General features: G+C 43.2%; 2 protein-coding genes across 6 annotated transcripts in view; one reads left to right on the forward strand and one right to left on the reverse strand.

The window, feature by feature from the left end:
* abcc10 (ATP binding cassette subfamily C member 10) overlaps window positions 1–6,358 on the reverse strand; it is a 36,460-nt gene extending 30,102 nt beyond the window's left edge. The window contains exons 1-3 of one of the 3 annotated variants that reach the window (XM_016990616.2): window positions 6,216–6,358; window positions 5,336–5,410; window positions 2,651–2,846 (exon numbers count right to left, since the gene is read on the reverse strand). In XM_016990616.2, coding sequence (XP_016846105.1) covers window positions 2,651–2,811 — 161 coding nt within the window. In that variant the 5' untranslated portion in view covers window positions 2,812–2,846; window positions 5,336–5,410; window positions 6,216–6,358. Of the gene's footprint in view, window positions 1–2,650; window positions 2,847–5,335; window positions 5,753–6,215 lie in introns of those variants that run through there. The other 2 variants (XM_008125391.3, XM_062974167.1) reach the window with 2 other exon arrangements.
* Window positions 6,359–6,594: 236 nt separating this feature from the next.
* LOC100559911 (zinc finger protein 318) overlaps window positions 6,595–19,713 on the forward strand; it is a 40,340-nt gene continuing 27,221 nt past the window's right edge. For 2 of the 3 annotated variants that reach the window (XM_008125416.3, XM_008125409.3), the window contains exons 1-2: window positions 12,655–13,029; window positions 19,024–19,421. In XM_008125416.3, coding sequence (XP_008123623.2) covers window positions 12,670–13,029; window positions 19,024–19,421 — 758 coding nt within the window. In that variant the 5' untranslated portion in view covers window positions 12,655–12,669. Of the gene's footprint in view, window positions 6,688–12,654; window positions 13,030–19,023; window positions 19,422–19,713 lie in introns of those variants that run through there. The other variant, XM_062974150.1, reaches the window with a different exon arrangement.

A 19,713-nucleotide genomic window follows, 5' to 3' on the forward strand; every position in this document is an offset into this window, starting at 1 on the left:
TTCAACCATTCCGGCGGCCCCTACGTTGGCCTTACTATTTACAAAGCACATCTATCGTTTGCACGGAGCACCCGAGGTGATTATTTCAGATAGGGCTCCGCAATTTGTGTCACGCTTTTGGAAACACTTCCATGAGTGTTTGGGGACTAAGTTAAACGTGTCTTCAGCTTTCCATCCGCAAACGGATGGACAGTCGGAACGGGTTAATGGGCTCTTAGAGCAGTATCTGCGTTGTTTTTGTTTAGATCAACCCACGGCTTGGGTAAAGTGGTTACCGGTGGCGGAATTTGCTTACAACAATGCGGTGCACACGTCTAGTCAGCATACGCCATTTGAGCTAACTTATGGTTTTCACCCACGGGGAGGTGTGGCGCCGTCGACCAATGTGGTCTCTTCGGACCCTGTGTACCGCTCTTCGGAAATGGCTGCATTGCATGATGTTGCCCGTCGCTTACTGTTGGAAGCTAAGGCAACGCAGAAGACTCAGGCTGACCGCCACAGGCAGGCAGGGGAGGAGTTGGAAGAAGGGGATTTGGTGTGGTTATCTTCCAAACATATTAAACAGGCTGGGGGAAAGTTTGCGCCTCGGTATTTGGGTCCCTTTCCTATCGTTAAAAAGATTTCTTCTGTTGCGTTTCGTTTGCGTTTACCGTCTAGTTTAAAGGTCCATCCAGTCTTTCATCGTTCACTGTTGAAACTTGATACCTCTAGTCGTCGTGGTGCTATAGCGGAGGGTATCACTGCCACTTCTCCGCCATCGGGGGAGGAGGCCTTTGTGAGAGGGGATAGTGTTATGATTGAGCCTCATGGCTCTGTTACTGACAGACGTGGGCGTAAGACTCCTCGAGAGTCAGATACTCTCGAGGAGCGAGAGAGAAAAAGACTGCGAGACATATTTGCAGCACCTTCTGACGAGGAGTCTTTCGAAGGGTTTACGGAGAGAATGGAGGAGGGGCTGGTTAGCTCAGAGGAGGATGAGATGGATTGGACTCGGGTAAGGGAGGAAGTGGGTGCCACTGGCCATGATGGGATAGAAGATGAATGGGGACCTTCAGGATTAGACCCATGGTTTAGCTGGAGGGATGGGACGGGATCCACAGCTGGAGATGCTGTTGGGCGTAGTCAGAGGTGTTCCAGCTCTGACGAGGAAAGTGATGAGGAAACGCCCGGGTTAAGGAGGACAGCTGACAGTGATGAAGATTTGTAACTGGCATAAAATGGGGCTTGGGAGCAATTGCAAATTGCGTTGGGCAAGGTAATCTGGGCAAACGCTTGGGATCCGTGTGTGTGTGGGACGCTTCCCTGAAGACTTGTGTGCTTTCCTGTGCTGTGACGTAAGTTGATTGGAATCCAGGGTCAGACGGCGGGAGGGATTGTGTGGGCATTTGTTTGTGCAAACCTGTGCTTACTCTTATTAGCTTGACCCTCCGTCGTCTTCTTGACGGACGCCATCTCCTGCTTTGAGAACTCGGACTGAACTGACCACGGCTTGTCTTCCCCCCTTCTTGGACTTGGAAAAACTACAAACGTCTGCTTCTGGCTTTGATCTACGGAACGGAACTGGTCTACTCAACTGCTACAATCCTTGGCTGTTTTACTCGTGTTGAAGATCCTGTCTGCTGTGTGTGTGTGTGGGAGCGACGCAAGTTACTCTAAGCACAGTGTTGGCAGCAGAGAGGAATCTGCTGCCAATTAGTTGCATTCTTTGTATCTTTTGTTCCTTGGCTTTCGTTTCGTTTATACCCAGGCTGACGCAAGCAGTTTGTTTTTACCCGGATTAAACTCCGGTTTAATCCGGTTTATCTTTTGAACATTTACTTTTGCCCCTTTTTGCTCCTAAAGGCAAAAACTGCCTGGCCCTTGTGTTTTACGGGCATTTTTGAGTTCTGTAATCTAATAAACTCTGTTACTTTGAATCTTGTGGCGTTCTGTCCTTTGACAAGTACTGTCTCTTAACTCTTAAGAAAATGTAGCCACCCCCTTCTCTGAACAAAATGCTAAAAGACAAGAGTTTTAGTCCATCCTGGGAGAACCTAAAAGAAGCACCAATACTCGTTCCTTTCTCCACTATGGTGCTACTTCTGGCCATAGTGGCAGGGTCAGCTATCCCAAGGTGGTGCTGGTGCCTTTACCTCTCCATGGAATAACCCTTGACTTAACATTGAGTCATATCAAAAAACATAATTTTAGTCTCAACATTTTCCCTTGACCTATACCTGAGGTTAACGGATACATGACTATATGATTTTCAAAACCAGAAGTTGATACTCAGCTACTATATGGATATATGCATCTAGCTACTATATTATACTATACTATACACACCTACACACATGCACAGATAAGCATTTTGGGCTAAGGATCTCAGTGGCAGCAAATTATAGATGACATCCCTCAAATAAAAGCTCCAGGTGCTCCCGAAGCAGCTTCCCCCTTTGCTTCGGTTCAGGACCAAGATTACCATATTACGCAAATCTAATGTGCACTCTAATGTTGGCAAGGTAATTTAGTCCAAAAAACTGAGTGTTAGATTTGAGTAAATACAGTATATTTTTTCTTAAACAGCTAAGACACAAAAAAAATCAACCATATATTCCTTTCGCATATAAACAAACCGAGTAACATCTTGCACATGAAATATTAACCATACCTTGGTGTTCCTATGTAGCAGGCACTGATTGTGGAAAGTATTACATGGGGAATAATGTTTAAAATCAGCTGGTTAAAGCAGTGTCCAACATTGTCATGGACCCAGACAGGAAGAGGATTTGTCGGACTGGTCCCACACAGACCAGCCAGGATCTCCTCCATCCTCCTCCAGGAAGAAGCACAACACCCAAGGGCTCCTGAGGGGAGAGAGTGGAAAACACTGGATGAAGCATTAAAAAAGGAAACTGTGGCTCTCGCTTGACAATCCTTGTTGGGCACTTTGGCTTTTACCTAACTTTTGGAACCATTGTGTTTTAAATGTGTTTTAACTAATGTTTTTACTGTTTACTGTTTAAATTGTTTATTCTGTTTTATTTGCTTTCCTTTATTAACTTGTCATTTATTTTGTATATATTGTTTATTGTATTTACTCTTGTTGTGAGCTGCCCCAAGTCCTTTCAGGGAGATGGGACGGGATAGAAATAAAGATTATTATTATTATTATTGGGAATAATAAAAATATTTTACCACTACATTTTGCCTCTTTATAAAAGGACTGTGAATCAATACATGAAACAAGAACAGTTCTATCCATTACATTTTTCTCTTTCCAAGGAAAGGCATGCACAAATATATCGCAATCACATATGAAAACTCGTAATTTAATTGGGGTGGAAAGGCTTCCCACTGATGAAGACCGCACCAAGACACCAGTTAAGAGAGTGAAAACTGAAGACAGAACTTGCATCTTTAATGGTTTTGGAGAAGAGGGAATTTCAGAGGTGAGGCCAGGATGTGAGCTTGCCCCTTAAACATCAGACAATATGTTAAAAATGTTAACAACCTTAGTTTGAAAAATATAATAGAAGTTCCAATGTTATTACTGTATGCAACTAAAACCTACACTATATTATTATTTGCATAAAATTAAAAAAAAATCAATGATACCTTATATTTAAGAATCAATAACTCTGAAAAAATAATTCTGATTCAGGTTATGTGAGGCTGACGCATACATTATATCAGCTCGGATATTTACAATTCTTTATTAAAATTAAATGACAGTCTTATAGTGAGCCAACTCTGTCTCCTATCAACCAATATGTTAGGACCTGGTCTGCCGCTTGGTAAAGCTTATTGCCTCTTGAGTACTCAGCAACATGGGGTGAAATTCCCTCTTCTACCGAATCATTAAAAGTGCCAGAATTATCTCAGTTTTCAATCTGGTGATGTGAACACTATGTCACTTGCTCTCATATCAACTGTGGCCATTTTGTCACCTTAATCAATGTTTTGAAGACAAGTTTTTCCATATTCTGCCTGGTTTTCAGATGCGAGGCAAGCAATCTGTTACTAGGCCTATATTAGTGTAATAAAGGAGCCCCTGGTGGTGCAATGGGTTAAACCCTTGTGCCAGCAAGACTGCTGACTGAAAGGTCGACGGTTCGAATCCAGGGAGCGGGGTGAGCTCCCATCTGTCAGCTCTAGCTCTCCATGTGGGGAATGAGAGAAGCCTCCCACAGGATGGTAAAACATCAAACATCTGGGTGTCCCCTGGACAACGTCCTTGCAGATAGCTAATTGTCTCACACCAGAAGCGACTTGCAGTTTCTCAAGTCACTCCTCTCTCTCTCACACACAAAATAGTGTAATAAAAATATGACAAATTTGATGGTCTGTGAGCACAACCTTAAAGAGTTCATGCTTGCCTCTACAAGACTAAAAATAGCAGGGTAAGGTTCAGTGGGGAGCTATACATATGAAATATAAATATATTGTTTTCACTGAGTCTGATGAATTTCTAAAACCCATCAATGTAGTTCTGGAAAATTTATTCCAGAGTATATTAGCAACTGGCACAAAATATCTATAGGCGTCTGATTTAAAAATAATAAATATTAAAAATCACAACAACTTTATAACTGAGCTAATACGTGTGCATTTTAATAGCTTGCTGTTCCCACCTTGATTCCATGGGAAGGAAAAGATAAGTAATATTAATCATTAGATTACTGTGTGTTTTCTGGGCTGTATGGCCATGCTCTAGAAGCGTTATCTCCTGACGTTTTGCCCACATCTATGGCATTCATCCTCAGAGGTTGTAAGGTGTGTTGGAAACTAGGCAAGCAGGGTTTATATATATATATATATATATATACACACATATATATACAGTAGAAACTCACTTATCCAACATAAATGGGCCGGCAGAACGTTGGATAAGCGAATATGTTGGATAATAAGGAGAGATTAAGAAAAAGCCTATTAAACAGCAAAATTGGTTATGATTTTACAAATTAAGCACCAAAACATAATATTATACAACAAATTTGACAGAAAAAGTAGTTCATTACACATTAATGCTATGTAGCAATTACTATATTTACGAATTCAGCACCAAAATATCACAATGGATTGAAAACATTGACTACAAAAAGGCGTTGGATAATCCAGAACGTTGGATAAGTGAGACTCTACTGTATATGCCTAGTTTCCAACAGACCTCACATCTTCTGAGGATGCCTGCCATAGATGTGGGCAAAATGTCAGGAGAGAATGCTTCTGGAACATGGCCATACAGACCAGAAAACTCACAGCAAACTAATGATTCTGGCCATGAAAGCCTTTGACAATATTAATCATGATAATAATTGTAATAATATGAGCCAACTTGTTGGCAACTTACAAGAAAGCAGCCCTGATGTCTGAATTTAAAAAGGTATTATGCTCCTGTTCTGTTTTTTCCTCCTTTATTGGTTTTCTGCAACAAGGAAGAAGGAAATGAAAAAGACAGTGGAAGGTTAGGAGTGAAGTGTGACATTGCCTTTAAGTCATCACAAAATTCAGTGATGGTGTCATAAAAGCCTCATCAGAAGCTGCTCTAAAGCCCTATCCATATTGCTATATTATGCAGTTCAGTTTGAAACTACATTATATGGTCAGTGCAGACTCAGGCTGGATCTACCCTGTCCTATAATCCAATTTCAGAGTGCAAATGAATTGCATTGAACTGGATTATATGGCAGTATAGATCCAGCCTCAAATAAAGTAGTTAAACTGCACTTGATGAGTCTACACCAGGCATGGGCAAACTTGGGCCCTCCAGGTGTTTTGGACTGCAACTCCCACAATTCCTAACAGCCGGTAGGCTGTTAGGAATTATGGGAGTTGCGGTCCAAAACACCTGGAGGGCTCAAATTTGCCCACACCATAGAATGCAGTTTGGAATTGCATGTCATGGCAGTATAGAAGAAACCTAAAAAAACCCCAAAATAATAAGGATGAGGAAGTACTGGGAAAACACAATATCTGAACCAATGTACATTTCCGCGAACAAGGCAAAACAAAATTAAATAAAAATTACACCACATTCAATTTTAAAAGAAGGAAGGAAAGGGATTTTTAGCTGCCTGATTTTTAAAGTGGACCAGTTTACATTACCAAAAGCTCCATTTCTACCCAGCCTCCTCGCCCTCCCCAGCTGACCCCATTCACCCCACTTTGATTTTGCAATCAATTCACTCCGTATCAAACTCCCCACCGCCATGCCCTTTTGCATGCACTACCTGGAACAAGTTCTACGATTCCGAAGCCGGTTTTTTTTCATAGAGCTATATCCAAAACTGCCTGTGAATCAACGCTTCCTGTTTTGGTTGGAGGCAGACAACACAGGGACTGGGGATTTCTATATTTTTCTCTATGGGCTCATTGCAGCCTTAAGTGGAAGCAACGTGTTCTTGTCTGCAGCGACCCCTGCTGTCGAGAAAAAGGCTTCGCAGGCATTTAAGGACAAAAAAGGCAGGAAACTGGGGGCTCTTCCACACAGCCATATAACCCAGAATATCAAGGCAGAATATCCCACAATATCTGCTTTGAACTGGAGTATCTGAGTCCACACTGCCTTGGTCAGACCACACCTGGAATACTGTGTCCAGTTCTGAGCACTGCAATTGTAGGGAGATGTTGACAAGTTGGAAAGAGTCCAGAGGATGGCGACTAAAATTGGAGAACGAGCCCTATGAGGAGCGGATTAAAGAGGTGGGTCTGTTTAGCCTGCACAAAAGAAAGCTTAGAGGAGACATGATCACCATGTATAAATATGTGAAAGGGTATCATAAGGAAGATGGAGCAGGTTTGTTTTCTGCTGTCCTGGAAACTAGGACTTGGAACAATGGGTTCAAACTACAGGAAAGGAAACTCCACCTGAACATTAGGAAGAACTTCCTCACTGTGAGAGCTGTTTGGCAGTGGAACTCTCTGCCCCGGAGTGTGGTGGAGGCTCCTTCTTTGCAGACTTTTAAACAGAGGCTGGATGGCCATCTGTCAGGGGTGCTTTGAATGTGACTTTCCTGCTTGGCAGGGGGTTGGACTGGATGGCCCGTGAGGTCTCTTCCAACTCTATGATTCTATGATTCTTTATATTCCAGTTCAAAGCAGAAAATGTGGGATTTCATTCAGCTGTGTGGAAGGGCCCTTGGCTAAGCAGTATTAGGCAAATGTATTGAGAGTCAGGGCTGAACAGGTTTCCATGCACATGTTTCTACCATTGGTTAAAGACCCCTTCTATAAGTAAAGGTAAAGGTTTTCCCCTGACATTAAGTCCAGTCATGTCCGACTCTGGGGGTTGGTGCTCATCTCTACTTGTAAGCTGAAGAGCCGGCGTTGTCCATAGACTCCTCCAAGATCATGTGGCTGGTATGACTGCATAGAGCGCTATTACCTTCCTGCTGGAGCGGTACCTATTGATCTACTCACATCTGCATGTTTTCAAACTGCTAGGTTGGCAGAAGCTGGGGCTAACAGCGGGTGCTCACTCCGCTCCCTGGATTCGAACCTGCGACTTTTCGGTCAGTAAGTTCAGCAGCTCAGAGCTTTAACACACTGCACCACCAGGGACTCCTTCTATACTGCCATATAATCCAGATTATCAAAGTAGATAATCAACATTATCGGCTTTGAACTAGATTACATCAGTCTACACTGCCATATAGTAAAGTTCAAGGGCCTGGCTAGGATAGCAGTTTAAGCCGCCTGCTATAGAAGATGATAATAATAATAATAATAATAATAATAAACAACCTTTATTTATATACCTCTCCATCGCCTCGAGAGGACTCAGTGCGGTTTCCAGAATGAACATAAAAAACATCCAGCTGTCAAAAAACACCATACAATAAAGTTAAACATAGTAAACATAATAAACAACATCATAAGGCAGAACCAAAACAATTATATTAAAAACAGACATAAAATTACAAATCCAAATCAATATATTCCATCAAGGATTCAAATACCAGTAAACAGGATTTCAAAGTAGACATGGTCAATCATAAGAGGTAGGTAAAACCTGTGCCTCAGAGTATCATAGAGCCAGGGAATGGATAAAGATCCTGCCGACCAGAAAGCTGGCAGTTCAAGCCCGGGTCAGGGTGAGCTCCCGCTGTCAGCTCAGCTTCCGCTTACCTAGCAGTTCGAAAACAGCAATGTAAGTAGATAAATAGGTACCACTTTGGTGGGGAGGTTAAAGGTGCCCTGAAAAATATGCCGGCAAAAATCCAACCAGGAAATGGGTCCATGGATATGGCTCTTTAGCATGGAAAATTAAACAATAGCACCTCCCCATGGCCGAGTGGAGCATAGCCGGATACTGGAGATGAAAAGAGAGAAGCCTGCCTCTATTTAGGTAAAGTCTGTCTTTGTCAATTGTATAACGGCATTGAATGTTGGCCACATATGTACCTGTAATCCGCTCTGAGTCCCCTCGGGGAGATAGAGTGGAATATAAATAAAGTATATTATTATAAGGCAGTGTAGAGGAGGCCTTAGTTCTCCACCTACTTCCAAACCAAAGGCAATTTGAGTATTTACATTGGAAACTTGCCGGTGTCTCTCTTGCTCCAGATGAAGGCTGTTCAAATGGAAGCAATACGTTTAAACCTAATAATTAATTAATACTTACCCAAGATCTTCATAGTATTTCAAAGACAGGGAACCTCCACAGCAGACTAAACAGAACAAGAAATTCACCACTGTCTTCTGATCTGAGTGATTTCAGCCTCTGAACTGTGAAGACACCTTCAGCAGGAGACTTTGTTCTGTCCTTATCTTGTTTTCACTATTACCGACAAGGAAGAAGTTTTATAGAGGTCCAAACTTTCTCTACAATAAGAATTAGTCTAAAGCTGGCAATGAAAATTGCATCAGCATTAATAGCGGTGAATGCTATGAACACCCTGGCCATTATAGGGTCATAAATTAGATTATGAAAACTAGGCCAGAACTAACCAAATGAGGCTAGATCAACACTGCCATATAATCCAGTTGCTGAATCCAGATTTACTTGCTTTGAACAGAATTATAGGAGTCTACACTGCCATATAACCCAGTTCAAAGCAGACAATCAGGATTCAGAAACTGGATTATATGGCAATGTAGATGGAACCTGAATTTTGACAGGGGGAAATGTACGGCACCTCATTTAGGCAATAAAATTAAATCCACAGAGAGAGGATTGTGGGGGTTGGAGTCCAAAACACTCAGAGGGCCAAAGTTTGCTTATGCCTGATCTACGCTGTAGAATTAAAGAATGCTGGGAAGTGTAGTTTTTTTTTTTGCAACTAACCTCAGGTTCTAAGTCTCTCATTCAACTACAACTCCCAGAATGTGTTGTCAAAGGATTTCATAGCCAGAATCACTGGGTTGCTATGAGTTTTCCAGGTTATATGGCCATGTTCCAGAAGCATTCTCTCCTGACATTTCACCTACATCTATGGCAGACATCCTCAGAGGTTGTGAAGTCTGTTGGAAACTAGGCAAATGGAGTTTATATATCTGTTGAAAGTCCAGGTTGGGAGAAAGAACTCTTGTTTGTCTGAAACGTGAATGTTGCAATTGGCCAGCTTGACTGAAATTGAATGGCCGTGCAGAGTCAAAGCCTGTCTGCTTCCTGTTTGAAGGAATCCTTTGGTGTTAGCTGGCCCAAAGTTTCAACTCTAGAATTCCTCTGTCTTCTGAGTGTTGTTCTTTATTTACTATCCTGATTTTAGAGTTATTTTTAATACCGATAGCCAGATTTTGTTCATTTTCATGGTTTCCTCCTTCCTGTTGAAATTGTCCACATGCTTGTGGATTTCAATGACTTGTCTGTCACCTGACATGGTGGTTGTTAGAGTGGTTCAGCATTTCTGTATTCTCAAATAATATACTGTGTCCAGGTTGGTTCATCAAGTGCTCTGCTATGGCTGAGTTGAGTCAGTCTGCAGTGCCTTTCATGTTCTTGATTCGTGTGTGGGCAATGTTGCTGCGTTTGGTGGTCCCTATGTAGACTTGTCCACAACTGCATGGTATATGGTAGACTCCAGCAGAGTTGAGATGATCCCTCTTGTCCTTTGCTGAATGTAGCATTTGTTGGGTTTTCTTAGTTGGTCTGTAGATAGTTTGTAGGTTGTGTTTCTTCATCAGCTTCCCTATACAGTCAGTAGTTACCTTGATATATGGTAAGAACACTTTTCCTCTGGGTGGATCTTTGTCAGACTACACAGAGAAGCCATTGAAATCCTCGTGGACAATTTCAACATAAGGAGGAAACCATGAAAATGAACAAAATCTGGCCACCAGTCATAAAACTCTAAAATCAGGACAGTAAATAAAGAACAACACTATCTACAAGGCCATTAAATGCTAATCAAGGTAAGCAATTGCAACATTCACACTTGCCTCCAACAGACAAGAGTTCTTTCTCCCACCCTGGACCTTCCCCAAGTATATAAACCCCCCTTGCCTAGTTTCAATAGACCTCACAACCTCTGAGGATGCCTGCCATAGATGTGGGTGACACGTCAGGAGGGAATGTCTCTGGAAAATGACCATACAACCCAGAAAACTCACAGCAACCCACACAGAGAGGATTATGGGGGTTGGAGTCCAAAAAACCCAGAGTGGCAAAGTTTGCCCATGGCTGATCTACACTGTAGAATTAATACGGTTTGACGCTACTTGAATCTCCATAGGCTCGAGGCTATAGAATGCTGGTGAGGGGAATGTGATTTTAAATGAGATTTTCTAATGATTGCAAGTCCCATATGTTCTGATTTAGAGGCTTTGTTGCCCAGAAACTTCTGATGCTTAGAAAAAAAGCTACCACAGGAAAGTGATTATTCTCTGTGTTCCCAAGATTGAATCTAGCCAGTACTCCCTAAATTTCTCATGCGCTTGAAGTGAAACATGCAAGTAGATAAGCCCAGCCCGCAGATGCAAGGGCCAGGGTCAGTGACATGAAAGTGCCATTGTTTAAAGAATCACGTGTTGCTTTTTTGCTTGTTAGAACAGAGAAACCAATGGACATGTATGTTAGTTAAGATGCTTGGGACTTAGTAAATTTCAGATCAATGGGATATTTGATCTTTGAAAGACATGCTTGTAACTTTCTGTAACAGTGATAAAAAGCCATTGCAACCAATTTGGGCTGTGGCAAAACCTTTTGATTGCACGCAGGGCCATAGCCAGAAAAAAATGTTGGGGAGGGGGGGGGGGGGTTGCAACTTTTTTTTAGCGAATCATGAAGAGTAGTTCCATAAAGCAAAATAATTTAGAAATCAGGCTCCATCGATAACCTTCAGCGGACACTCAAGGAGATTTGGTTAACCAGTTAAAATTTATGAGTAAACCAGTTTTTTAAAAAAAAAAAAAACTTGAAAATTTGGGGGGAGGTTGAACTCCTAACCCCCCCCCCCCCCCTACAGCCCTGATTGCATGATTTATGTGTTTTGTCATCATGGCTTTGGCCTGCTATAAACAGCTTCTGCAGTTTGAAGATTCAACTTTTGGTGTTTTTCCTAAGATTGCCCTCTTTGCCAAGGGGGCTCCTGCCTTCAGTGGGATCCTAGGAGTATCAGCATGTCTTTAATAATAATAATAATAATAATAATAATAATAATAATAAACTTTATTTATATACTGCTCTGTTATCTGTAGTTTCATGTTTTCATAATAAGTCCATATGCCCCTTTGATATGGAGATTGTACTATATAAATCAATACTGTACCATCATCATACTGGTTCCACAGACAGGGACTCAGGGTGGTTTCCAATACAATAGGAAACATAAAAGTTAAAAACAAACAGCAATTAGGACATACTACCACATAAACATAAATGAATAAAACATATAATCAGTTAATGGAGATTTAAAACCTAATGACAAAAACTCCATCAATAAAGCCAGACATAGCGACCACCAGGATTCAGAGTTGGGGTGGCCAACTATAAGGTGCTAGATGTGTCCGGTGCTACAGTGCAGAGTAGGCAAGGAAGCGGGTAAAATGCTAGGCGGAGGCATAGCCAGGAGGGCTAAGGGAGCTTTACTCAAAGATCTTCTGAAGCCACCAGGTTTTCAGATCCTTACGAAACGAGGATAGAATGGGGGCTAGTCTGATTTCTCTGGGAAGGACATTCCAGAGCCAGGGAGCCACCACCGAGAAGGCCGAGAAGGCCAACCAACCATGCTTGTGAGGGCAGGAGAGAGAGGAGGGCCTCCCCAGAAGATCTTAAGAGTCTTTGCCCCTTCATTGGGAACTGTAGTTTCTTGTGGCAACAGTAAACCTCTCATAAAACTACTCCCCGAATTCTATAGCCCTGAAGCATCATTCCGCAGTGCAGATTCTACAGCAGGCATGAGCAAACTTGGGTCCTCCCTCCAGGTGTTTTGGACTTCAACTCCCACAATTCCTAAGCAGCCTACTTGAGGCGACAGGTGTTAAGAATTGTGGGAGCTGAAGTCCAAAACACCTGGAGGGCGGGCCCAAGCTTGCCCATGCCTGTTCGACAACCTCAAGGCTGGCGCCTCTCGAGTGGCACGCACGCGCCAGAAGCTCCCTCCCGCCCGATTTTGTGTTTCTTTCTGCGCCTTGGGCTCGCCACGCCCCCTCCCCTTTAGGACACGCCCCTTCCTTTTTCATCTTTCGCGCGCATGACGGACGCCGCTCATGGCCCGCCATCTTGCCAGGAGCGTCCCTGCGCGCATGCGCGTGGAGAGCGGCCTGTGGGAAGGGGAACGGCCGGTTGGGAGAAGGGATGGAGGCGTGAGGGAAGCCTGCCTTTTGCCTCGCCGGACTGTTTGCCTCGCCATGTTCCGCGCCGGCAGCAGCGGGCTGCCGAGCATGTCCTCGTCGTTGTCCTCCAGCCGGGCCAAAGAGAGCGGCAGCAGCAGCAGCTCGGGCTCCCGCTCGTCCCGCTCGGGGCCCTCCCGAGGCCGCAGCCCCCCGCGCCGCTCGCCTTCGCCGCGGAGCCGCACCAGCCGGCGCCGCCACCGCTCCCGCTCCCGCTCCCCCTCCGGAAGCCGCGCCTCTCGACGCTCGCCTTCCCCGCGCCGCAGCAGCCGGGTACGCTCGGGGATCAAACCGCATTGACTCTGCAGTGTAGGCGCATAGCTTGGTCAGGATCACCTGCAGTTTTTAAGTGCAGCACAGCTTCATAGCTTTTTGTACCACATGTGCTGAGGAGGAGAAAGGGATTAGCCCACCTATGGGCAAACTTGGGCCCTCCCGCCAGGTGTTTCGGACTCCAACTCCCACCACTCTTCACAGCCTCATTCTTCACACCCTTCCTTCCCCCCCTCAGACGCTTAAGCGAGGAGAAGGAGGAGTAGGAGACGCTTAAGCGTCTGAGGGAGAAAAGGAAGGGGCTGTGAGGAATGGTGGGAGTTGGAGTCCGAAACACCTTGAGGACGGCCCAAGTTTGCCCGTTCCTGAGCTAAATAATCTGATCTAGAATGGCATATTATGTCGCAGGTGCTAAAGAATAAACCTCTCCAGTCCATGTGAAATAAGCATTCCATTTAGTGCAACAAAGGTGCCAATTAGTATCAGTAACATTATTAGTATTGGTAACAAACTATTGGGGGCCCTGGTGGTGGCGCAGTGTGTTAAAGCGCTGAGCTGCTGAACTTGCAGACCGAAAGGTCCCAGGTTCAAATCCCGGGAGCGGAATGAGCACCCGCTGTTAGCCCCAGTTCCTGCCAACCTAGCAGTTGGAAAACATGCAAATGTGAGTAGATCAATAGGTACCGCTCCAGTGGGAAAGTAACGGCGCTCCATGCAGTCATGCCGGCCACATGGCCTTGGAGGTGTCTACGGACAATGCCGGCTCTTCGGCTTAGAAATGGAGATGAGCACCAACCCCCAGAGTCGGTCACGACTGGACTTAACGCCAGGGGAAAACCTTTACCTTAACATACTAGTGCACATCAATCACAAAAACCCTGAAAACGTATGTTACACAAATCATTTTTAAAAGCCCCGTAAATGAAAGATCGTCATGTGATCTGTTGTGTCCCCATACATTTTATAATAATAATAACTAATTTTATACCCCGCCACCATCTCCCAGAATGGACTCGGGGTGGCTTACATGTGGGACCAAGCCCAAAGCATATAACAACAACTACTTTATTCTTGTAACCCACCGCTATCTCCCTGAACGAACTTGTGCTGCTTACATGGGGACCAACCCAGAGCATATAATAATACCTTGTTCTTATAACCAGCCTCTGTCTACCCAAAAGGACTCGAGTCGGCTTACATGTGGGACCAAGCCCAGTGCATATAATAATAATAATAACTTTATTCTTATAAACTGCCTTTATCTCCCCAAAGAGACTCAGAGCGGCTTACATGGGGACCAAGCCCAGAGCATTTAATAGTAATAAATTTATTCTTATAACCCGCCTTTATCTCCCCGAAAGTACTCGGGGCAGCTTACATGGGACCAAGACCGGAAACCAAGTATACAAGATATACAAATTAAAACGCATAACAAACAATATAATTAAAAACAAACCGCAGAATAAAAGCATCATGAGATACAGCAATGAATATAAAAGGAAAGGCAGGGTTAGTGCAAAACACAGAACAGTAGGACCAGAAGTGGGAATAAAGTGCTATAACACAATTTACAGCTAAAACACAATTAAAACATAATAACATATAATATAACATAAGGTAAAGCTTTAACCCTGACGCTAAGTCTAGTTGTGTTCAACTCTGGGGGTTGATGCTCATCTATATTTCTAAGCCGAAGAGCCGGCATTGTCCATAGACACCCCCAAGAACAACACTCAGAAAGTAGGAATTGCAGACACAAAACAATCAGGGTCAATTAACACTTCCTAACAAAGGATTCCCCCAGGCAGGAAGCAACCATGCTTCGAATCTGCAAGGTCATTCAATGCTAATCAAGCTGCCAATTGAAACATTCACACTTGTCTCAAGCAGACGAGTTCTTTCTTCCACACTGGACATTCCACAGATATATAAACACCACTTGCCTAGTTTCCAACAGACCTCACAACCTCTCAGGATTCCTGCCATAGATGTCAGCAAAACATCAAGAGAGAATGCTTCTACAACATGGCCATACAAAATTCACAGTAACCCAGTGATTCCGGCCACGAAAGCCTTCAACAACACATCCCCTAGATCAGGGGTCCCCAAGCTTTTTAAACAGGGCCAGTTCATGGTCCCTCATGGTCCCTCATAGTCATAATCATAATAAAAATAATAAAGAGGGTTGGAAGAGACCCCTTGGGCCATTTAGTCCAACCTCCTTCTGCCTCTATGCACCAAAAGCAGTAGCAAAGCACCCCTTAATAATTAATAATTAATAAAATAATAATTAAAATGCCATTATAAACAAGCAAAGCTTTGGAAAGCACACACCAGGCGACAGAGGAGACGCACATTTCCCTGTGGAGGAGGAGGGAGCTGCCACCGCAGGGGTCAGATAAATGGCTTCGATGGGCCGCATGTGGCCCCCGGGCCTTAGTTTGGGGACCCCTGCCCTAGATCTTCAGGGAACAAAATCAACCAGTGTCTGGCCAGATCCGAAGCTCAGGACTGTCAGCCTTAGTTATTTATGTTGAGCATTCCTCATCCCAAATCTGAAATACTCCAAACTAGTCTACGTGGGTGGCTGAGAGAATGATACCTTTGCTTTCTGATAGTTCAGTGCACACGTGCTATGTTTCATGTGCAACTTTAATTAAAAGATCAGATTACTTGTATAAGGAGTTGGCAAAACAAAAATCGATGTTGTGTTCAGATTTGGGCCCTATTTCCATTATATACTTAGAATGTATGCCGAGGGTGGGGGGTGAGGTTGACTTATGACAAACCTAAGGCAAACCTAACGTGAGGGTTTCTGAGAAAGATGTAGTCAGTGTGGTGTACCTTCCTCAAATGCTGGAAGAGTGAGATATGGCAAAGGTCAACCAGTGGGTTTCCATGGTTGAGTGGGTCTTTAAACCCTATTCTCCAGAGATACAGTCCAATGCTCAGATTACACCGTGCTGGCTCTCCAGTCAAGGTTGCCACCTCTTTCTTCTTAGAGGCACATTATATTTTAAGAGGATAGGTATTTGTTTTACTGTCTGTGCCCCTGTTCAGAACATTTAACCTCACTTTCTGTCCCTATGATAATTGGATTTTGTAAAAGTTGGTTTGTTGTGGAAACAAGGATTGGTGAGAAAGCTTCAATGGAGACACCTTTTTGCCATGATTACTCTTTCAGGAGTGACTTTCCCTTCTGAGCTGTACATTTCTCTCACTTTTTGTTGTACCACCCCAATTCTTAGCTGAGTTATTTGTAAGTTGAATGGTTGTAATTTGGCGACTTCCTGTACTCCAAACTAGTCTGCATGAATGGCTTAGAGAATGATTCCTTTGCTTTTTGATTCAGCGTTACACATGCAGTGTTTCATGTGCTGCTTTATTTAAAATATCAGGCTAGTTGTATAAGGAGTAGAAAAACAAAATCACTGTTTTTTTATTTGGGCCCTGTGTTCATTATACCCTTAGATACACTGAGGGTGGGGGGTTAGATAGAAAACATTTATGGTTCGTAATATTTTTGATCCAACATTTTAGCAATATTTTAAAAAATGCTTTGATTTGATAGTTTGCCATGGGGTGTGTGTGTTACAGTCTCCCTGAAAATGCAGGTCGCAGCTTGGGGGATACTGGATTCAGCTTTGAACCTGGAGGCCCAGGTTTTGCTGGTGGCCAGGAGTGCCTTGTCACATTTAAAGTTCATGCACTAACTGTCCCTGTTTCTTGAGAGGCTGGATCTGGCCACAGTGGCACATGCCGTAGTTACATCCTGTTTGAATTACTGTAACACACTCGGAGCTGTCTTTGATGAGTGTTCAGAAACTTCAGTGGTCCAAAGAGCTACAGCCAGGTTGCTGACTTTGTCTGGTTACAGGGAGCTGACAACCCGATTGCAGCAGCTGCATTGGCTGCCAGTTTGTTTCTGGGCACAATACAAAATGCTGGTTATGACATATAAAGCCCTATATCCTCAGGTCCAGGTTACTTGACAGATTGCATCTCCTGGTATGAACCTTCCCCGGGCCCTGAGATCCTCAGGAGAGGCCCTTTTTGTGGTCCAGTCTCCATGCACGCTCGATGGCCTTCTTGGTGACTGGCCCTCGCCTCTGGAACTCCCTATCCAAGGAAGCCAAAATGACCCCCTCCCTGCTTGCCTTTCACAGGCAGGTGAAAACACCTCTGCCATCAGGTGTTTTGGAATGATGAGAATAGGGCTTCTAGGAATTATAGGAATTTTGGCATGGGTGTGGAGTTTTTATGCATTTAAATATTTGAATATGCAATGGTTTTAAAGGTGTTATTGTTTTTTATTTTTGTATAGATATTTTAATGTGTTTACATTGTTTTGATTAGCATTATGTCCTATTTATTGTTGGCTGCCTTAAGTCCCTATATCTGGAGAAAGATAAGATAAACAAAATGAATAAATAATGTCCTTTCTTTAAGAGTGACCATAGCTTAAGGCTATGAAATCCTGTGATTTGTACTTTGGTGAGATGACATAATTCTTTATCAGAGAAGACTAACTCTCATTATCTCGTAGCCATGATAGTGAAAGTGATGTCAATCTGCAGTAATTCTTCAGTGTAGATGATCTTGAGACATCAGGTCAGTGAACCCCCTTTTGACATTTTAAACCAAAAAAGTCAAATTCTGTTTTCTTAGCCCCCTCCCTTAAGTTTTACCCTTGATTACCTTCCAAAGCCTCATAATTGCAGATCTTGAGACTCCTTCATAAGTCCACACAGAACTGAGAGGGAAAGAACTTTCCATATAGAACATTTTACCCATTTTTGCTTTGGATGATATTTTTACTTTGGGTTTAATTTTGTCAAGCAAAAATGCAGGTGCATACACAGATTTAAAAATAAGTAGAATATTTGGGGGCTTATGTAGGTATGTGTTTGTTTTGAATTCAGTCTCCAGTTATATATAACAGCAGTAATGTGTTTGTCTGGCAGAGTCATCCATCCAGACCATAAAGCCTAGTGTGCATAATATATACAATAACTAAATTAATATTTAAAGTATTTTAATCTCTCTGTGTTTGTAAACTGAACTAACATCCTTGGTCATTTAGATTTCCTTAACCAGCACATAGGCATGCAGTTAATGTAGTTGAAGCCAATGAAAGTATCTGCAGGAGAATTTGGAAAAGTTATTTATTTGGATTATATCTTCCAGGACCTTTAGCTGAGCTTTTTAGGGAGTGGTAGTTTGAAAAAGTACGGTAACTTCTTCAGCCTCTAATCTAAAGAGTTACATGGCTTCTTGTTATGGGACAGTTATCTCCATGGGCATAGAGTGGACAAATCTCTACTTCATGAGATTGTAGATAATGTGTGTACCAGGTTGTGCAGCTTTTATTCATGGTGGACAGAATGTTGGAGCTCCCCATAACAGTACTTCAAGATTTTGTTTAATGAAGTGTATGCAAATACACATAAATGTATGTAAGCCTATAAACCAGAGTGTGTGAAGAAGGTAAAGGGGAATGGGAGGTGAGATGCTTGCACTTCCTAGAAATAGTTTCCCAACTAAATAGGAGTTCAGTAGCTGTCCAGTTTCACTAGAGTTAGTGGTGCAAGGACCCTTGTAAAAGTGAAAAAGCCACAATTTTTTAATAAATGCTTTTTTAACCTGAGAGAATACCTAGAAATTTCAAGGTCTTCTAAAGCAGTGGTTCTCAACCTGTGATCCCCAGATGTTTTTGACCTTCAACTCCCAGAAATCCTAACAGCTGGTAAACTGGCTCTTCCACTGCCTGTTTACACATTTTTTTTACATGTCTTTGACAGTGATGATAAAAACTAGGTCACCAATTATTCATAGATGCTGATTGTGCTGACCTGTAAAATGTGCAAATTACTTTATAAGCAATTCATATCACCCAGCGATCATATATTCAATGATCATGAATGGATTTGGTTGTCTAGTCTAGATTCAAATGGTGTTTGGTGTTATACCATTGAATTTTTTTTTCAATTACAGAGATATTCCCCGGGACGACGCTCTCACTCCCCAGGCCGACGTTCTCGCTCCGCGGGACGGCGCTCTCGCTCCCCGGGACGGCGCTCTCGCTCCCCGGGACGGCGCTCTCGCTCCCCGGGACGGCGCTCTCGCTCCCCGGGACGGCGCTCTCGCTCTCCAGGACGGCGCTCTTGCTCCCCACGCCGTTGCTCTCACTCCCCACGCCGCCGCTCCCGTTCGCCAGGACAGCGTACTCGTTCTCCAGGACAGCGCTCTCTAAGTCGACACTCTGAATCTTCAGTGGAACAGAACTTGCAAATCACAGTTGGCAATGACCGTTATGGCATTGACACACCTGAGAGAAAGAGGCTATGTGATAGACTAGGCTCGCCAGTTGATAGTTTGAGTGATGTGGACAGGTATGGTCTTCTTGTAATCAAATGTCTTTCCTGATTAATATTTGGCTGATAAAACACACAAGGAAATGGTGTACAAAAGGCATTGCATATTTTACATCAAGAATCCTAGAGACAGATCAGAGATATTTAGATTCTCCATTTGATTCATATTGGAGTTCACAGATAACTATAAAGTAAAAAGATAGCTTTTAAATGTAGATCCCTAAACTGACACCAGAGAGAAGCTTGATAAGAATGCAAGCATGATAATAATACTGCTAATAAAGTAATACACACATTAAAGAGAATAGTA

The sequence above is a fragment of the Anolis carolinensis genome, chromosome 1, assembly GCF_035594765.1.
Source record: "Anolis carolinensis isolate JA03-04 chromosome 1, rAnoCar3.1.pri, whole genome shotgun sequence".
In the NCBI taxonomy this organism is placed as follows: Eukaryota; Metazoa; Chordata; class Lepidosauria; order Squamata; family Dactyloidae; genus Anolis; species Anolis carolinensis.